At 43.0% G+C, this 17,784-nt stretch overlaps 1 protein-coding gene across 1 annotated transcript in view; it reads left to right on the forward strand.

The window, feature by feature from the left end:
* Window positions 1-12,537, forward strand: part of TSPAN7 (tetraspanin 7) — a 192,600-nt gene extending 180,063 nt beyond the window's left edge. The window contains exons 7-8 of the mRNA XM_048864268.2: window positions 11,098-11,170; window positions 11,489-12,537. Coding sequence (XP_048720225.1) covers window positions 11,098-11,166 — 69 coding nt within the window. The 3' untranslated portion in view covers window positions 11,167-11,170; window positions 11,489-12,537. The remainder of the gene's footprint in view (window positions 1-11,097; window positions 11,171-11,488) is intronic.
* Window positions 12,538-17,784: the final 5,247 nt, after the last annotated feature.

Consider the following 17,784-nt stretch of genomic DNA (forward strand, 5'->3'; position numbering starts at 1 on the left):
GTGCTGATATCTTTAAAAAATCCATCCAAAAGAGTTTGAGGACTCGGGAGGTAACATGTTGGATTATTCAGCCCTACAGGATTGAGGCAAATTGCAGGATATTTTATAGATAAGGATCTGGACCAAGTATAAATCACCAAATTTGCTTTAGCCTAGTCACATCTTTAATGAATCTGTAGTGCGTGCTGTATTTTTACATGTAGCATTTTAACTTGGCTGGAAGTTGTTTGCAGCTAGGAGGACAATATAGAAAGAAGCCAAACTGGGATTGTTTGTCAGAATTTTGACCTGTCTGGATATTTACTATAGGCAATCCATAATTTATGGGCTAAATTCTGTCTTTGATGGAATCGGACAGGGCAGCAAAGAAGAACAGAGATGCAGACCAATGCATCCTCTGCAATGAGAATCATGCTAGCACTGGCTGGATTTATCATGACAGGCTGCAGGCAACACAATGTGAAATGCACTTTGCTGCTGCTCAAAGCAAGTGTAAAGTGCACCCTGATGTGTTGCTGGCAAGTATTTGTTGCTGATGGCAGTCTCCACTCCAGCCAACTGGGGGGCTAGACATTCTTCACTTCCAGCATGCCGTCACCCCTACACCATTAAGGAGGTGGGGGCATGACACTCGGGCAGGCATACTTCCCAGCCCACACTTGTGCACTGTAGAGTCTATCTGGCCTGTTTGTGTGTGTGAAGTGACTCCCTACCTCACTTAGCCCCTACGCCTGGTGGAGCAGACAGCTGAATGTAGCCTAATATGTGAAGAATACAATAAAGTTGGTTACCATTTACTTATTAATCTGTCTTGCTTGATCCACATAAGAAGGGAATCCTTGGACTGATTTCAGATTAAGAAGGGCTAACAGAAATATAGCAGGCAGAGATACAGCTTTAGGTGAGGTTTCACTGTTTCTATTTAGAATAGTTTTAATCAAGTAAAAGGCAAGTTGCACTGTTTTGTTCTTCTGCAGTAGAGCATGTTCCCTTGCATAATTTGTTAGGTGTTGACTAGTACAAGGAATGTACCAGTTCTCAAAAATGGAAAAAGTTGATGTAATGGTATGATGTGTCTTATTACTCTGGCATGATTTCTCAATCACAATTAGTGTCTGAAAAGCTGCTTTGGGACTGATGATGTCTGCACAATTGGGAAGCCCAGACTTTGCTTGTTGAGGTTTAAATAATAATTTTTAAAAAAGCAAATTGTTTTTGGAATCGAAGTCTGACGTTGATTTTCAGCTGGAATAACTTGTGTTTAGCAGGTGCTCTTCATGAAAATGATCCCCATACACTGGACAACATAAAATAAAAACTGTCCAAGTCGCCTTTAAGAGGAGTGATTTTTGCCTGTGGAAAACTACAGTGCAGATGTTGGTTTAAAGGACATGGGATAGCCTTTTCAGGTTGGAATTACCATTGAGTTACTCATTAAGTAGGAGGGGATTGTAGTGCAGCTTTAGAGCCATATTGTTCCAGCTTCTCTGCAGGATACAGAGACAGCGTACAGTCCACGTACTAAAAATCAATCCTTCAGAGTGCACAATACCGATTCATTTAGGGGTCTGTGGTTGGTTTCCCTCTAATCCAGTGCAGCATCCACTTTGTGCGTATATTTTAGCACTTGCAATTTAATTTCTAGCAGAAAGTTAAGTAGTTGCACCTGACTGGGAGCACAATTCAGGTGGAGGCATAACTCTTCAGATCTGTGCCCATAGCTCATGTTTGGGACAGAAGTTGCACCCACTGACAAGAAAGCTGGGCCACAGCCTGGCTGAAAATACATTAAGGAGAATAAGAAATGTTTGAAATGTCAATTTGCTCAGTGCCAATGTGTCAGACTCAAAGCAGAGTTTCTGTTGGATTTGAAAATATTGAAAAAATATTCCTAAATGCTCTAAAAAGTACATTCATAAAAATACCCCTTTTTAAAGGGACAATCTGTAAAAGCTATTACCCTGATTCTGATTTGAGTGTACAGCTTCCTCTGTCTGAGAAGAACAGAATGGCTGAGTAGAAACAGCTGTGAATGGATGCTGGTCAGGAAGAGGAACAGGTTTTTTGGCAGAAACACTCCAGGACATGAAAACTTCATAGACATTCTTAGATGAAGCCAGTGAAATCAGAAGAACTAATGCCACAATGATTGGTAAACTCAGTCCTTTCCAGAAGAGCATGGAGAGCTGTGTGCCCAGAACACTGAGGACTGAGAACACAGCAAGAGAAATCAAGGAGCTAAAAGGTGAAGTGTCATTCCACATGGAGAAAACTGGAGTATCAGCTCCAGCAGCTGAGTCCCTGGCTAGTCAAACGCAGGACTGAATTTGTATTTATGGCCGTAAATAGGGACACATTGTGAGGCTGAAACAGCACAAATGACCTAGAGACCCAACCTGCAAGTAGAGGTGAAATCATTGTTCCGTTTCTGTACTTTGTAATAACAGGGAACACTTACAGGCTATAGCATTTTACATCTTCAAATCACTTTATGACCATTAATCCTTACAACACTCCTGTGATCTAGTACGTAAGACAAGTCATCGTGTATTCCTTGTAACCAAGACTGTTAGGAAGTTGCTACACTTGGGCTTGAATGGTCAGATTATATATAGATTTGGACATGAGACTAGAAACCACATGGCAGAGATGTGAACACACCACACATTGAATTGCACATGTTCAGATGATTTTTTGACCACTAGAATGATCGTTCTTCATCATGAAGGATTTAAATTTTTCAGTGTTTCCCAACAATTTGCAAACTTTTTCAGATTATCCTTGGCCAGACCAGAGGTTTATCCCGGGCAAATGTTTGGCGCTGCCAGGAGAAAATCTGGAGAAAAGGAGATAAAGAATAGGGTAAAATTCAAATTCAGATGGGAGCCTGGGACTTGCACATTTATGTGTTGTTTGAACATTCTTATTCAAAATGCTGAATACCATAGAACTGGGAGTATAAAGAGAAGTAATAAATAAGTAAGTAAGAAGTAGATAAGAGCTACAGCATATTACTATGGAGAAGATGGGAAACAGTGGGAGCTAAGGCCTGGTCTACACTACAGCTGCCGGTCAATCTAAGCGACACAATTTGATTTATGTTAGTAGCGTAACTCAAGTCGACCTAGCTTAGATCTACTTACTGTGGGGACCACGCTGTTATGTCAATGGGAGACGCTCTCCCGCCGACATTGCTTCCGCCTCTCGTTGAAGTGGAGTACAGAAATCGATAGGATAGAGCACTCTCCCATCAATTGCGTGTGTCTTCACTAGACCTGCTAAATCAATGCCGCTACATCGATGGCAGCAGTACAGATTTAGCTCCGTAGTGAAGACCAACCCTAAGGTGGATAAATGTGACTGTTTCTTGTGGAGGAAAGGGTTTGTGTGGAGATGCAGTGAGAAGGGGAAGAGTTTGTTTGTGGTGGTTGTTGGTTTTTTGTTTGCTGTTTGAGTTAGTTTATTATTTGTTGTACTGTGGGTAAAGAGTGTGTAAGTAGACTGTAAAGATATGGAGGTTTATAAAGATTTTTTGACTAGCTGGTTTATGATAACCAAATTGCTCCCAAATGGCACAACCATGATTGACCAAGTAAGTGACAATTAAATCTTTCTAGCATCTCATACCAGCACATATGTTCTTTGTACTGTTTACTCAAAATCCTTAATTCTTTTTTTCTAGTCTCTCTCTGTTTTTTCCTGCCCTCTCCTCATTAAGTACACTTGTTATCATGGAAAAGGTGGAGACATTTGTATGGGCAAATCTTAGTAATATCCAGAGACACTGTACAAAGTCCATTTATATAATGGCTTGCCCCTTTTATGCTATGCTCTGTGAAATACATGAGTTTATGTGATGGTAACATTACCCCTTAAAGGTATGAAACAGCATTTAGACAGTGCCAAAGAGAAATCAATAGCCTGAAGGTCAGAAGGTGCACACACTTGTAATCTGAATTTCAGTGGAAAGCCAACCTGTTGCTTTATGAAGGATGGATTTGAGTAAATTTGTCTCTTTAAATGTTCATCTCGTATAAACACATTACCATATCCTGGGAAGTATTGTAAAGCTGAATGTTGTCATTACTGGAAGTCCATATGCCATCTCTGAAACACAACAAACTTCATCGATGACCTGGAGATGTCTACTACGTTTCATGGCATATTATTTGTCAGCGTTCTGCTTTAAAATGACATCTCCTCCTCCTGCCCTCCCCTTCGTCCCAGAAATCTAATGCAGGAAGAAGGTTGTGGTTGGGGATGATTACAATAGTGATCTGTGGCCCAAATTCAGTATCAGACAGGTTTTTAAATAGAGATTATATACTACCTACTCTCCCCGTTCAGCTAGAACTCTCATGATTATGGCTTGGGGGTTCCTGGACAATCAGCAGCATTCTGGAGCAGGTACCAATATACCACCATCGCCTACAGGAAAAATGGTCTGTTGGTGACTTTGTGACATCTGTGTATTTCCACTGCCATTCAATAAAACAAAGAAGATCTGAAGAATAGCTCTGTGGAGCTCAAAAGCTTGTCTTTGCCACCAACAGAAGTTGGTTCGATAAAAGATATTACACCTCACCAATCTTCCCTCATTCAATAAAGGGGCTCTCCTGTTTTTGATGATATGCACAAGTCCGGTATAAAATCTACTATCGTCAGCTCTTTGAGGCAGAAACTGTGTACCACCCTGCATGTACAGTGCCACACACAATGGAGGCCTGTTCTTCATTGATCCCGAGGCAATAGCAAATGACAATAGCAAATATCGAACCTACTCAGCAACTTGACATGGGGTTTGTGACTCTGGAAGACCAGGTGCCAGCACTCATGCCAAGGTCCCCATGTCTCAGCTGAACACTGACAATCACATAGTTGCAATCAGTCTGGCTCACCTGAATGTTTAGTATTGTTAAAATTGGCATTAAGATGATATAAGAATGTGTTTTGTGTTTACACTTTACTGAATGCTTGTGAGTTGCTGCATGCATTAAATTCACTTATAGCACCTGTATCCCATATTGTAAGGTAATATTTAAGTATTTGTATTGTGCGCCTTTGTGACTGTGCAAATCACCAGGCAGCAGAGAGAGATCAACTAGTGTACAGTGTTGGTCTCCGACAGAATGTGTTACATCCTAGCCAACAACAATGTGTTACATCCTAGCCATCCTAGTCAATGTGGCCCATTGACACCACATGGACTATTGTGGAACATTAAAGCGAACAAAGGAATTTGTTGTTCTGGTCTTCCGCACCATGAAGGAGTCATGCAAGTGAATTCCTCCCACCAGTTAAGTTCACAGCTCAGAGCACACAGAAGGGAAGGGTGGGGGGGGGGAAACCCTTGCAAGGAGGGTTGGACTGCTGCTTGGACTCTGGGGGCAAGGTTTTCTAAGCGTAAGCCAGGGATTCCCAGCTGCTTTGCTTGGAGTATCCCTAAAGGACATGTAGATCTTGCTTATTATAGAACCTTCTATTACCTTTTGAAACCTAAGATCGTAACTCATTTGTGTATGTATGTTTACCTGCTTTAACTTTGTAAATAAGTTTTGTTTCCTTTTTAATAAATCTCTATGTAGCTTATAATAGGATTGGCTACAAGCATTGTGTTTGTTGTGAGATCTGAGGTGCAATTGACTGGTCCTTTGGGTTTGGGAGTAACCTGAATATTGCTGTGATTCTTGGTCTAAAGGACCATCTATCTCAAAGGTAGGCTCACTTGGGTGGTGAGATAGATCAGCGTATTCAAGGGGACTGTCTGTGACTCCATGTTAAGGCTATTCTGGTGCCTGAGGACTTTACACCTAATAATTAATTGGTGAAAACTAAGTATAGGACATCCCTGCTTCTTAACAGTCTGCCCTGAGGTTGGTACTCTCACTCTTGAGCCACTGCAGGACAGCCTTTGTGATAGATGGTCCCTTATGCCAAGAATCACAGCAATATTCAGGTTACTCCCAGTCCCAAAGGACCAGTCACTTACCCCAGATCAATTGCATCCTAGATCTCACACCAAAGACAATGCTTGTAACCAATCCTATAACAAACTATCTAAAGATTTATTAACTAGGAAAAGGAAAAGTTATTTACAAGGTTAACGCAGATACACACATCCACATCCACACCCCCCCCAATGAGTTACCGTCTTAAGTTTCAAAAGTAAGATAGACTTCTATAATAAGCTGTCCCTTAGCGCTAACCCAAGCTAAACCCTGGTGATCTCCTGCTTATGCCTAGAAAACTTTGCCCTTGAGTCCAAGCAGCATAGCGATGCAGTTTCGTCTTGTTAAGGGTTTTTATCCCATTCCAATTCTCTGAGCTGCCAGTTCAGCTGATGGGAGGAACAACTCTGCATTGGGGGAGGAGAGCAATCAACAAAGTCTTTTGTCCTCTGATGATCCACAATAGTGCGTCTAGTGGTGATGGGCCTTATCTGTTGGGAAGAAGGTAACACCTCCTGTTGGAGACTAGTATTTCACACTGGTTAATGCTTATATCATCTGCATCATCTCACTGGTTAATACTCCTCCCCTGTCTGGTGATTTACAGTTACAGAGCAAACCCTTAAATATTACCTGATAACATGGGATGCAGATGATATACATGAGATTAATGCATCCAGCCACTTACAAGCATTTCATAAAGTCTAAACACATTCTTATAATTCTAATAACTATTTTAGCAACACAGGTGAGGGAGGCTGATCCCAGCTATACGTTTGTCAGCGTTCATTTGAGATGTAAGCCCATTGGCCTAAGAGTCACACTGACGATTGCAGGATCTCACAGTGGTAGTCTAAGACCTTGTAAAAGCATTTGATGAATATGTGCAATTTAACCATTTCTCAAAGAGCAACTTTTGCTTACTCTGGATACAGCTAACTCTGGGGGGGGAAATGACATCCATCTCATGGTACCAGGAAAATATAGCAAAATTGGATGTGCATGCAAAATTAGCCATTAAAAGATCAGTGAGCAGCTGATTAGGGTCTGGGGAGGAATTAGTTTAGTGAAAATAAATAGGTCTGAACACACGATCAGAGTTACTTATTGTTATTACAATGAAAAAGATAATAAAGCACAGAAGGAACTAGTGTGTCAACTGAGGAAAAAGAAATAAACCCAGAAATACCACAGGCATTAAAAAGTAATGGGAGGGACAGCCATGACCCAGAGCCCACTGGGAACATCTTGTTCCGTTCCTTATGTCAACGTTTCTATAACCCTGTGGGAAACACATGTACAACTCCCAAAAAGTGAGACTGAGTTAAAACAAAAATCACAGAAGGAAATAGTAATGGCCACCTTCAGCAGCCCTTGGAGTGGTAAAGCTGCAGCACGTGATGGGCTCCCAATAGGATTTTACAAACTGCTGTGTTGATAATATCACCCCTATAGTGACTGGAGTATTGAGCTACAATGCACAGCCAGATAACGCCAACCTTGCTATTTGCCCAAAGGAAGGAAGGCTCCTGACTGAGTGGTCAAGCTACAGCCTAAACTCCCTCTTTTAACACGGGCCTAAAAATACTAGTTAATAGTTATGGCGTCAGTAAGGTGAGTTGTTGATGTAGGGTGGGATTTCCAAAGCTGAGTAGGGGATTTGGATGGCCAAGTCCCATTAATTTTCAAAATCCCACCCAAAAAGATCAAGTACTGGAGGTTGTATCAGGACCATGTTGGGTGTGTTATCCATGACCTGCATTCAGTCTAGTTTATACCTGAGCTAAGATTGATACGGTCGCTTAATGCTAAAAATGCATTATACTAGTTGGAGTTCATGGGAGCTGATATTGCTACGTTTTACATTCCAAATTAGCAGACATCACTATGAAGTAAGGGATGTGTTGCTGAGTTGTCCTTTTTACAGTGACGTCCCAAGATTTTCAACATTTAGGGAGGGGTAGTGCTCTTAAGCATATGTGTATACATTCATTCTCCGGGGTTATAAATACTCACTGTGGGAAGTAACACAGGTTTGGGGTAGTGTAGGGACTAAACAATCAGCTTGGTGGGACATATTAATGTTGTTGCAATGATCACTATACAGGGAGCATTAATTATGTAGTAAACTAATTAAGAATCCTGAGTGTAAGTTTTTAAACAGAATAATGAGCTAGTTTGGAAGGGTAACCAGCCAGGGGATAGCTGGGTGCACTCCATGTGGTTCAAGGAAGAAGGGAAGGCTTTCATTGCTAATAAGTTTTGTTCACATTCTGAAATCCATTACACTGATATCCTTCACATGCAGTAGGTGGAAATGTGCACAGGGAACTGCATGGAGCCCCTAACTTACAGGATACCCCAACAGGCACAAATGAATGAGATTGATCAGTTTTGAGACACTACTCTTTGGCAAAAGTGTGTCTGTAATTATTGGAAACAAAGTAAAAAGGTTGATGTTTCGGCAGAGGCAGTTATGTCTCTTTGCCTCTGTAGGTGGTTATGAACTGTAACAATCTTTATATGCTCAGAGTTGATTGACCACCACCACAACTGTGAAAAGTGTGGTTATTAATGTGATTGGTGTATGCAGGAAAATACTCCTATTCAAGGGATCCATTTCCAATAATCTCCTACTAATTTGTTACTTACTGTTGCGTTGAGTAAAGTCTGAGTGGCTGAAGAACTACATGGCAGTGAGAAGCACCTAGATCTTCAGCTCTTCATTTCCAAATGTCTTAACATTTATTTTTGAAATTTGTGACGGGGCAAGGCCAGATGACTATAGAAAAGTAGCGGGAGATAGATATATTATCTCCAGGCTAAACAAATCCCTGGTACCAGGATAAGTGAAATGGCAGCTACTCCAGGTCAATTAAGACACCTGGGGCCAATTAAGAACTTTCCAGAAGGCAGGGAGAAGGCTAGGTTGATTGGGACACCTGAAGCCAATCAGGGGCTGGCTGAAACTAGTTAAAAGCCTCCCAGTTAGTCAGGTGGGTGTGGATGTCAGGAGCTGTGGGAGGAAGTTGCGCTGTTGGAGAGACTGAGTAGTACACATCATATCAGGCACAAGGAAGGAGGCCCTGAGGTAAGGGTGAAGTGGAGCTTGAGGAATGAGGGCTGCTGTGGGGGAAGTAGCCCAGGGAATTGTACATGTCATGTTTCTAAAAGGTCAGCTACCATAGCTGATACCAGTAGAGTCCCTGGGCTTGAGCCCGGAGTAGAGGATCAGCCTGGGCTTCCCCCCTCCCCCCCCACCTTTGCCCCCTGATTAATCACTGAGACTGGGAGACAACAGAGACTGTGCAAGGAAGGATAACTTCTCCTCACCTCCCTCACTGGCTTATGATGAAAATGGCTCAGTAGACTATGACCCTTGTCTCTAGAGAGAGAAGGGTTACGTGGAGGGTCACAGTGAGCCTCTGAGGCTAGCAAAATCCGCCAGGAAACGCGGGACCCACGGAGGCAAGGACAGAGTATAGTCACAAATTGTATAACTTTTGTAAAGAAAGGGAAATGTCGGTTTGGGCCATTAGATGGACCACACTTCAACGCACATTTAACTCTGACTCTTATTTAATAAAGATGCACATTTAAGAATGTGTGTTTAATTAAAATGTGTCGGCTGTACGTACTCGCTGTGGGATCTAGAAGTCAAGTTACTTGCTGTCCCGGTTACTCAGAATCATCAGTAATAAAGATACTGCCATCCAAATTCTGCCTTTCATTATCCCTATGCCAATCCCCCATATCTTTCAGTGGTGTTGCTCATTAGCAGTAACAAGCACAGGGATCTGTTCTGGGTCCAGTGTTATTTATCATCTTTATTAATGGCCTGGACGTAGGTATAGGGAGCATAACTGATCAAGTCTGCAGATGACAAAGCTGTGGGGGGGAGGGGGTTGCAAACACTTTAGGGGATAGAACTTAAATTCAAAAGGATCTTGAGAAATTGAAGAACTGGGCTATAGACGACAAAATGAAAATCAACAAAGACAAAGGTAAGGTGCTGTACCCAGGGAAGAAGAACCAAATGCACGAATACAGAATGGGGGATAACTGGCTTGTCAGCAGCACTGCTGAGAAGGATCTGGGAGTTGTGGTGGTTGACAACTTCAACATACATCAGCAATGTGATGCTGTTGCAAAAAAGCATATCATGCAAGTCACGGGAGTGGATAGTACTGCTCTACTCGGTGCTAGTTAGGCCTCAGCTGGAATTCTGTGTCCAGTACTCCAGTCACCAATGTATAGAAAGGATGTAGAGAAACTGGAAAGGATCCAGAAGCAAGTGACAAAGATGATCCAAGAGTTGGAACTCAAGCCATATGAGCAAAGGCTGAAGAAACTGGGTATGTTTCATTTGGAAAAGAGGAGATTAAGGGGAGGGGGATATGATAGCTTCATGTACTTGAAAGGCAGCCATAAAATAGATGGAGAAAAGTTGTTCTCTCTTGCCACAGTGGGCAGGACAAGAGACAATGAGTTCAAACTACAGTATAGCAGATTTAGATTAAATCTCAGGAATAGCTTCCTAACTGTAAGAACAGTAAGACATGGAACAGACTGCTTTTGAAGCTTGTGGAATCTCTGTCACTAGTGGTTTTCAAAAGGATGCTGATAGCCATCTGTCTTGGATGATTAGACACAACAAATCCTGCATCTTGGCAGGAGGTTAGACAAGATGACCCTTGCGGTCCTTTCTAACCTATGGTTCTATGATTCTATAACCAAGTGAGACCCTGACATTAGAATTCAGTCAATAACTTGATGCATATGCCAGAATAAGATTCAGCTCACTCTCCCTCAGCTTTGCTGGCCAGGGAGTGAAAATAGGAGTAAAAGGTAGTGAAAACATACTTCGTTGCCAAAGTAAGCAGATAGGATTCTGATTACAAACAGGAGGAAGATCTGATGAACATGGAGGTGCCATTTTTACACCACTTTTCAGATTAGAGCTGCACTTAAAATGTGGTAGTAATTCTGGAGGCTCATAATAGCTTAGGAATGTAAACATTTGCTTTCCTATAACGTAACAGCACATTTCAGTTTTCTAAAGAAGTTACCAAAGATTCCATTTGGCAAAGTCACTATGTATCACAATGACTCTTAACTCCTTGTCTGTTTTTTTTCTTCCCTTGAATAGTTGATTGGAATGCTGCTGGCATGCTGTCTGTCCCGATTTATCACTGCCAATCAGTATGAGATGGTGTAACAAGGTGAGCCTTGATCTCTTTGTATACAGTGTGCTGTCCACAAGGTATTTCAGTAGCCATGCGCTACTGTACATTTGTTCATTATAGTAGATTTTGGGTATCTTATGTTTTTATCAAGAACGGGGCCTATAGTTGTGGGTTCTGCCTTCCTCCGCCCCAGTATTTTGCCAGGTGGAAAGAGGGGAATTGCAGCATCACTTGAACATATAATGTATGAATATTTTGTTACCTCTAAATATATTTTTAAAAAAAGAGAAAGTTCTGTTGTGAAGTTTGTTAGCAGCTAAAACAATTCATCTCTTTTTCTCTCTCCTTCCCTAGTCTTTCAGAGGTGTGAAATACAGAGCCTGTCTCAAAATCAGGAACTGCAGAAATCTAGGAAGACTTTAAAGAATGTTAGAGCACACACTCTCGCTCGCTCACACACACGCGCGTACACACACACACACACCCCATCTTCTAAACTCCGTACCAGGTGAAGTACCATTCCGTCAAGTACTATTGCACCACCAAGAGTAGCTTGAACCATTCAGCATCCAGTACTGTACACTCCATCTTAAAGGCTCTGCATATGATGGCACTATATGTATGTTCTTGGTCATACAGTAGTTGCATTGTAAGTGAACAATGGTAATCCATTAACAGCATCGATCAGGCTGTGCATGTAGTGACTGGAGGGCAAAATTAGCCTTTCACCATGGTTAATAAGTGTTGCACACATTCATTTAAACCAGTATATTCAATATATATTCTTTTGCTTTACTAAATCTTAGTTTCTTGTTTTGTTTACTGCTTTACTAAGGTTTTCATCTTCTCACCACAAATGCCCCCTTCCCCCAAAACACAAGAAATCAGTAACATAACATAAAGATACTTGAAAAATAATGTTATAATGTTGTGCTTGAAGGGAACTATTATTTCTGATGTTCTAGTACATCTTTGATTCTTATTCAATGTTGTATGCCTAGTGCGTATGCCAGTAGACTTTGTCTAGTGCAGTTTGCCTCTGAACCTGTGTAATACTGTTATTAAGCTGTGTTGTTGCTTACTGTGAAGGCAGTAATTTTGCTTCTTTTATTTTTTTATTAGATAACTATGAACTAATCAAATTGTGCTGTAATGCGGCCTTCATCCTTTTTTTTATTCTTTCTTTTTTTTCCCATTGACGTTACAGCCACCAAATATATTATCAGATCTATCAAAACAAAACATAAACAAGCATACAGAATATTTTTGGGGGGGGGGAGCAAAAGTGTAAAACCTTTTTAAAAAAATGGGATTTTTTAATAATGCCTCTGTCTAGCATGCCAACAAGAATGCGTCGATATTGTATTTGTGAAATATGTATTAATAAATGGAACTATTACAGATTTCTGTCTGCTTCACTTTTGTTCTTCAGTCCTAACACGACTCTCAGGGAGAAGTGTAAGTGAAACACAAAGTGCATCATTATTTAGAATTATGTTTATTTTAATTTGTGATTTCCTTATGAGGCAAAAATGATATTGCCTTGGAAGAGAGGTAGTTGCTGGAATTGTTTCAAACTCTTGGTGAAACAAATTGTGGAATAAGTGGAAGGTTTTTCTATGGTCTGAATACATACCCTCTGCTTTACAATTACTCCTTTTGTGGCTGGTAACAAAATCTACAGTGATCAATTATCCCGGTCCTTTGTATTGCACGGTATTATGATGTTAGGCATTCCCTTACATTTGTTTTTGCATAGCACGGACTCTGCGGCATTTGTGGAAAGACATGCACTTGTCTCTCGGCCTTGGAAGGGTCTCTCTCCATGTGAATATGTCAGTGGTAGTTTTCCATTGACTACAATGTGCTTTGGATTGGGCACTAAACCCTGTTAATCTAAAACCTATTGAAATCAATAGGAAGACTCCCATTCACTTCACTAGGCTTTTGTTCAGGCCCTAAGTCAGTAATTTACCTGTAAGTTGAGAAGAGAATTTAGCCCCCTTTGTTACTTGGATAAAAAAGAAAAATGAAGGAGGAAAGCTATAGAACAGGGGTGGGCAAATTTTTTGGCCCGAGGGACACATCTGGGTATGGAAATTGAATGGGGGGGGGGGCCCATGAATGCTCACAAAACTGGAGGTTGGGGTGCAGGAGGGGGGTGAGGGTTCTGACTGGGAGTGCGGGCTCTGGGGTGGGGCCAGAAATGAGGAGATCAGGGTGTGGGAAGGGGCTCTAGGCTGGGGCAAGGGGTTGGGGTGTGTGTGGGGGGGTGGGCTCTGGCTGGGGTGCAGGCTCTGGAGTGGGGATGAGCGGTTGGGGGTGCAGGAGGGTGCTCCAGGCTGGGACCGAAGGATTCGGAGGGTAGAAGAAGAATCAGGGCTGGGGCAGGGGGTTGGGGCGCGGGAGGGAGTCATGGGTCCAGGCTCCGGGCAGCATTTCCCTCAAGCAGCTCCCAGAAGCAGCAGCATGTCCCCCTCCATCTCCTATGTGGAGGCACGGCCAGGTGGCTCTGTGTGCTGCCCTGTCCCCAGGCACCAACCCTGCAGCTCCCATTGGCCATGGTTCCTGGCCAATGGGAGCTGTGGGGGCGGCACTTGGGGTGGGGGCAGCGTGCGGAGCCCCCTGGCTGCCCCTACATGTAGGAGCTGGAGGGGGGACATGCCGCTGCTTCTGGGAGCTGTGTGGAGCCACAGCACATGCGGGGCGGGGCAAGCCCCCAACCCCGCTCTCCGGTTGGAGCTCTGGAGTGGGGCAAGCCTCAGACCCCGCTCCCTGGCGGGAGCTCAAGGGCCAGATTAAAACATCTGAAGGGCCAGATGCAGCCCCCGGGCCATAGTTTGCCCACTCCTCCTGTAGAATATGTGGGCATAAACTTTCAAGCCTTTCTGAAAAGTACGATCAAAGACAAGAAGTAAGTGTACAGTGCCTCAACCCTACATTGTATACCTGGCAATGAACAGCAGTCTCTTTAAACTATAAAGGCCTGTCTTTCTGTAAAGCTTAATAACTGCAGAGCCATTCAGTATTGTGTGTGCATACACAACGCCCCATAATTGCATGTGCCTTTGCTGTCTGCACCTTGCATATGCACCCAGGTATGAAAACATTTTTGCTCCGACTAAATTCCAGTAAGACAAAACACCACTGAGTGACTTGCAGGTAGTGCAAAAATATAGCTGGTTTTTGTCTCAAAGCTGCCATGCAGGCCGGTTAAGGGCTGAGTTTGAACCTAGATAACACACATTCGGCTTTACTCAAACAAGTTGCAAAATGCCACAAACTGAAGTCCATGTGCAGAGGATTATTTTTGGTTTTCACGTCCCCTCAGCTGAAAGAATAAGGAAACATCTGGTCAGATCTTAGATTAAAGAGACATATGTGTAAAACGTATGCTCTGACAGTTCATGAAAGCGCTGGTGCTGCTATAAACACAACCACCAGGACTCCTTGGCAGAATACAGACCCTCCTTCTGCCTCTTGCTTGTGTTTTCTTTCCCCTTAGCATCAGGGACACTAGACTCTCTAATTAGTATGGAATACACCATTCGAAGCAGGTTTTTAGTGAGATCTCCAGGAGAATCCTGTAGACTCCCGCTCATTACACTGCCTTCCCTGGTGCCTGCCCTGGGGATCAGACCCTGATAGCAGGTTCCAAGCCAGTGGTGACAGAGGAGCCCGAAGACGGCTCGGGTGTGTGCATGCATACACGGTCTCTGGCAGCATGCGCTGCTTTTCAGCATTCGCTGCCAATAAATCCATTGAGGGGTATTGATGTTGGCTGCAGCGATCCCTGCTCTCTCCTCCAAAATTAAAGGCAACAGTAGTGGTGCTGACGAATGAACAGGCCTGCAGGAATACATAAAGGAAACAAAACCCGAAAAGACCTTAAATGCCCACTGGCACCTTCAGCTTTATTGGGGTGGGATCTTGCACTTTGTGGCAGGGTCGGGGCAGAACTTGGTGTCAGTCTCCAGCCACAGATCATTATTTTGACTGATGCGATCCATTGCTGAGAATAAAGTTGATCTTCACTCTCTCCCTCCTGCTGTATTTGACTGATGCGTGTAACTCCAATAGCTACGCCTTGGCCTTGAGTCTCAGTCTGCACTTTCCGGCGGCAGAGTCTGTTGTGCTCAGCTGCAGCCCTGCTTTATTTGACACCTCTCACTAAACAATAGAATTTCTAAGTTAAGATTTATTTGTCACCAGCTGATGTTATGTGCCGCTTTCCCTAGTAACAGCTGCTTTCCCTGCTACTGCTTGGTTCTGGTCTTTTTTTTTATTTTTTAAGGTAGGTGGAACTGTGTGTGTGTGTGTTGAGATGGGGGTACTGGTTATTACAAGGGTCCACCATAGCTATGATTACATTTAGACTTTCAATGTAGCCCTCTGTTTTCATATGCTCAGACCTTTCAGAGAAATGTCAGATTGACGAGTCGTTTCTCAGAAGAGCTGAAAACTTGCATTAGTCATGGGGGAAGGAGTTATAAGCATTTTCACATCCATCAATGTGCATGGACATTAGTAACCTTGGCTAATGTTGGAGGCTATAAAACTAAGTACTATGCTAAGGACTAAATCCTGCTTGGCTCATTCACACAGGTAGTTCCGTTCACTTTCCTAGCTGGCAAATTACTGCATCTCTAGAGCCAGGAAAGAGCTTCCAGAATGGGGGTTTTCTGGCTTCCAACCCCCAAAAACAGAAAATTAAATACAAATCTGATGTATTCTTGATGTTCTGTACTGTGGTATTTAAAATGTGTGTATATAATATTGAGAGAGAAGAAACCTGTATATTTAAACAGGTTAACCATTAACATTTGTCCTGCAGTGAAGTTGCCTTCTGCTCAGTTTTGCTGGATGTCTGTGGTCTGTGCTAGTTCAGGAGAAAGGGCCTATGCATTGTTCTCCTCCAGAACAGTACGTGGATTCTGTGCTTTGCAGCTTCATGACCCATCAGGCAGGCCTGGCCATAGCTGTAGGAAATCAAACACTGGAAATGACTGACTGTGCATTTGGTCAAATTGAGGGCAATCAATTAAAAGCTGGATTTTGCATAAAGACCGGAACAGCAAGCAGACCAACTTTCCTTTGTTATTGATGTCTGCTTTTCCTTGTACACTCCACAGTACATAGAAGATGAATCGGTGTCCTCGTTTTTGTTTGGGCCCTGTCACTAGACTGCTGTATATTTGCTGTCTTGTTTGTTTCCCTGTATTGATTTTTCTATTATAAATGCTATGTGCTCCAAATTCAAACCTGGAACAGTTCAGCGCAAGATCCAAACGTTGCAGCTTGGCCCCATCTTTGATTGGTATGCCTTTTTTTTAAAAAACACCTTTTATTTATATTGCCCGTGCCGTTCTGTATTGCCGAACCTCCAGCTAAAAGGGCAAATGAACAGCTGCCTTCAGAGAACAGGTCATTCTTCGGCTCAGTCTGTGGGGAGCTCTCTCTCTCTGGCAGGAACAGTAGTTTCCTTGCTGGAGCCTTCCCTTGGCTTTTGACAGCTCTGAGTTTGGCATGCTGAAGTCTGCTCCTTTTCTGCCAAAGCAGCCCACTGCTTCTCTGCTCTGCTATGCAGCAGAACAATGTTCACGGTTTAATTAATGTGAAGAATGCCAATACAATTTCTGCATAAATGCTGGGCAGCTTTCATGTAACTCCTCGAGGGAGAATTTTTTTTCAGGCTATGGAAATGCTGTTTACAAGCACAGTTTCCTCTGTGCCCCCTCTCCCTTCTCTCTGCCCCAGTAGTGTATGCTTGATTTGTTTCCAATTTGCAGTAAGCCTGGTGTTATATTAGTGGCTTTGCTTCATGTATGTAGTAGAAAGTGCACTTTTTACCTTGTCTGTCAACCATATGATTTATGGGGACAGCTCCTGCATACCTCATCCCTTAGAATTCAATGGGACTTTGGGTAGACAGAGGATTAGAGAATCAGGCCAGACCCTGCTGTTTTTATTCTAGGCAAACTCCCATGGAAGTCAGGACAGCAGCTGTAAGAAAGTAAGTACTACAAGCTCTTCTTCAGACAGCTCTAATAATATGTGCTGTCTCTCTACAACACCCCTCCCCCACTCAATTGAGTATTTTAATCAAGCAGGAAATTTGAACCAACAAAGAATCACATCAGGTGGCCTTTTAAGTTCATTTCAGTCCAAGTTGTGTCTTCCTCTCTTGCTCTGATTGAAGGGTGATGCTGAATTAAGGGTCATCTCTGCCTGGCACAGCAGCTTGCAGTGAAGGAATCCCAGAGGGGATTTGGCCCACCAGCAGTCCCAGTCTCTCCCAACCACTCCCTCCGCAATAGGATTCGTCTGCCCAAAGGAGAAGGGAGGTTGGACTGCAAACATCTTCCCTGTGATTCACCTGCTTAGGGGAGGAAGTGGGTCTCACCAGCCTCCTCTCAAATTTCCTACCAATCAAGGGCTGTTTGGGCCAAGATGCTGAAGCTGAGTGATGGGGTGCCAGGCCACCGAACTGGATCTGAATTCTGATCCCAATTCAGCAAAGCATTCGCTTAACTTTACCGTGTGCGTAATCCCATCCCTCGCTAACAGCGCACTTCAAATAAGCGCTTAAGCTCTTTGCTAAGTCAAAGCTTTTTTTCCGAAGAGGAAGAGGGCGTTGCTGGGCTACCATC

The sequence above is a fragment of the Caretta caretta genome, chromosome 1 (assembly GCF_965140235.1).
Source record: "Caretta caretta isolate rCarCar2 chromosome 1, rCarCar1.hap1, whole genome shotgun sequence".
Taxonomy (NCBI): domain Eukaryota; kingdom Metazoa; phylum Chordata; order Testudines; family Cheloniidae; genus Caretta; species Caretta caretta.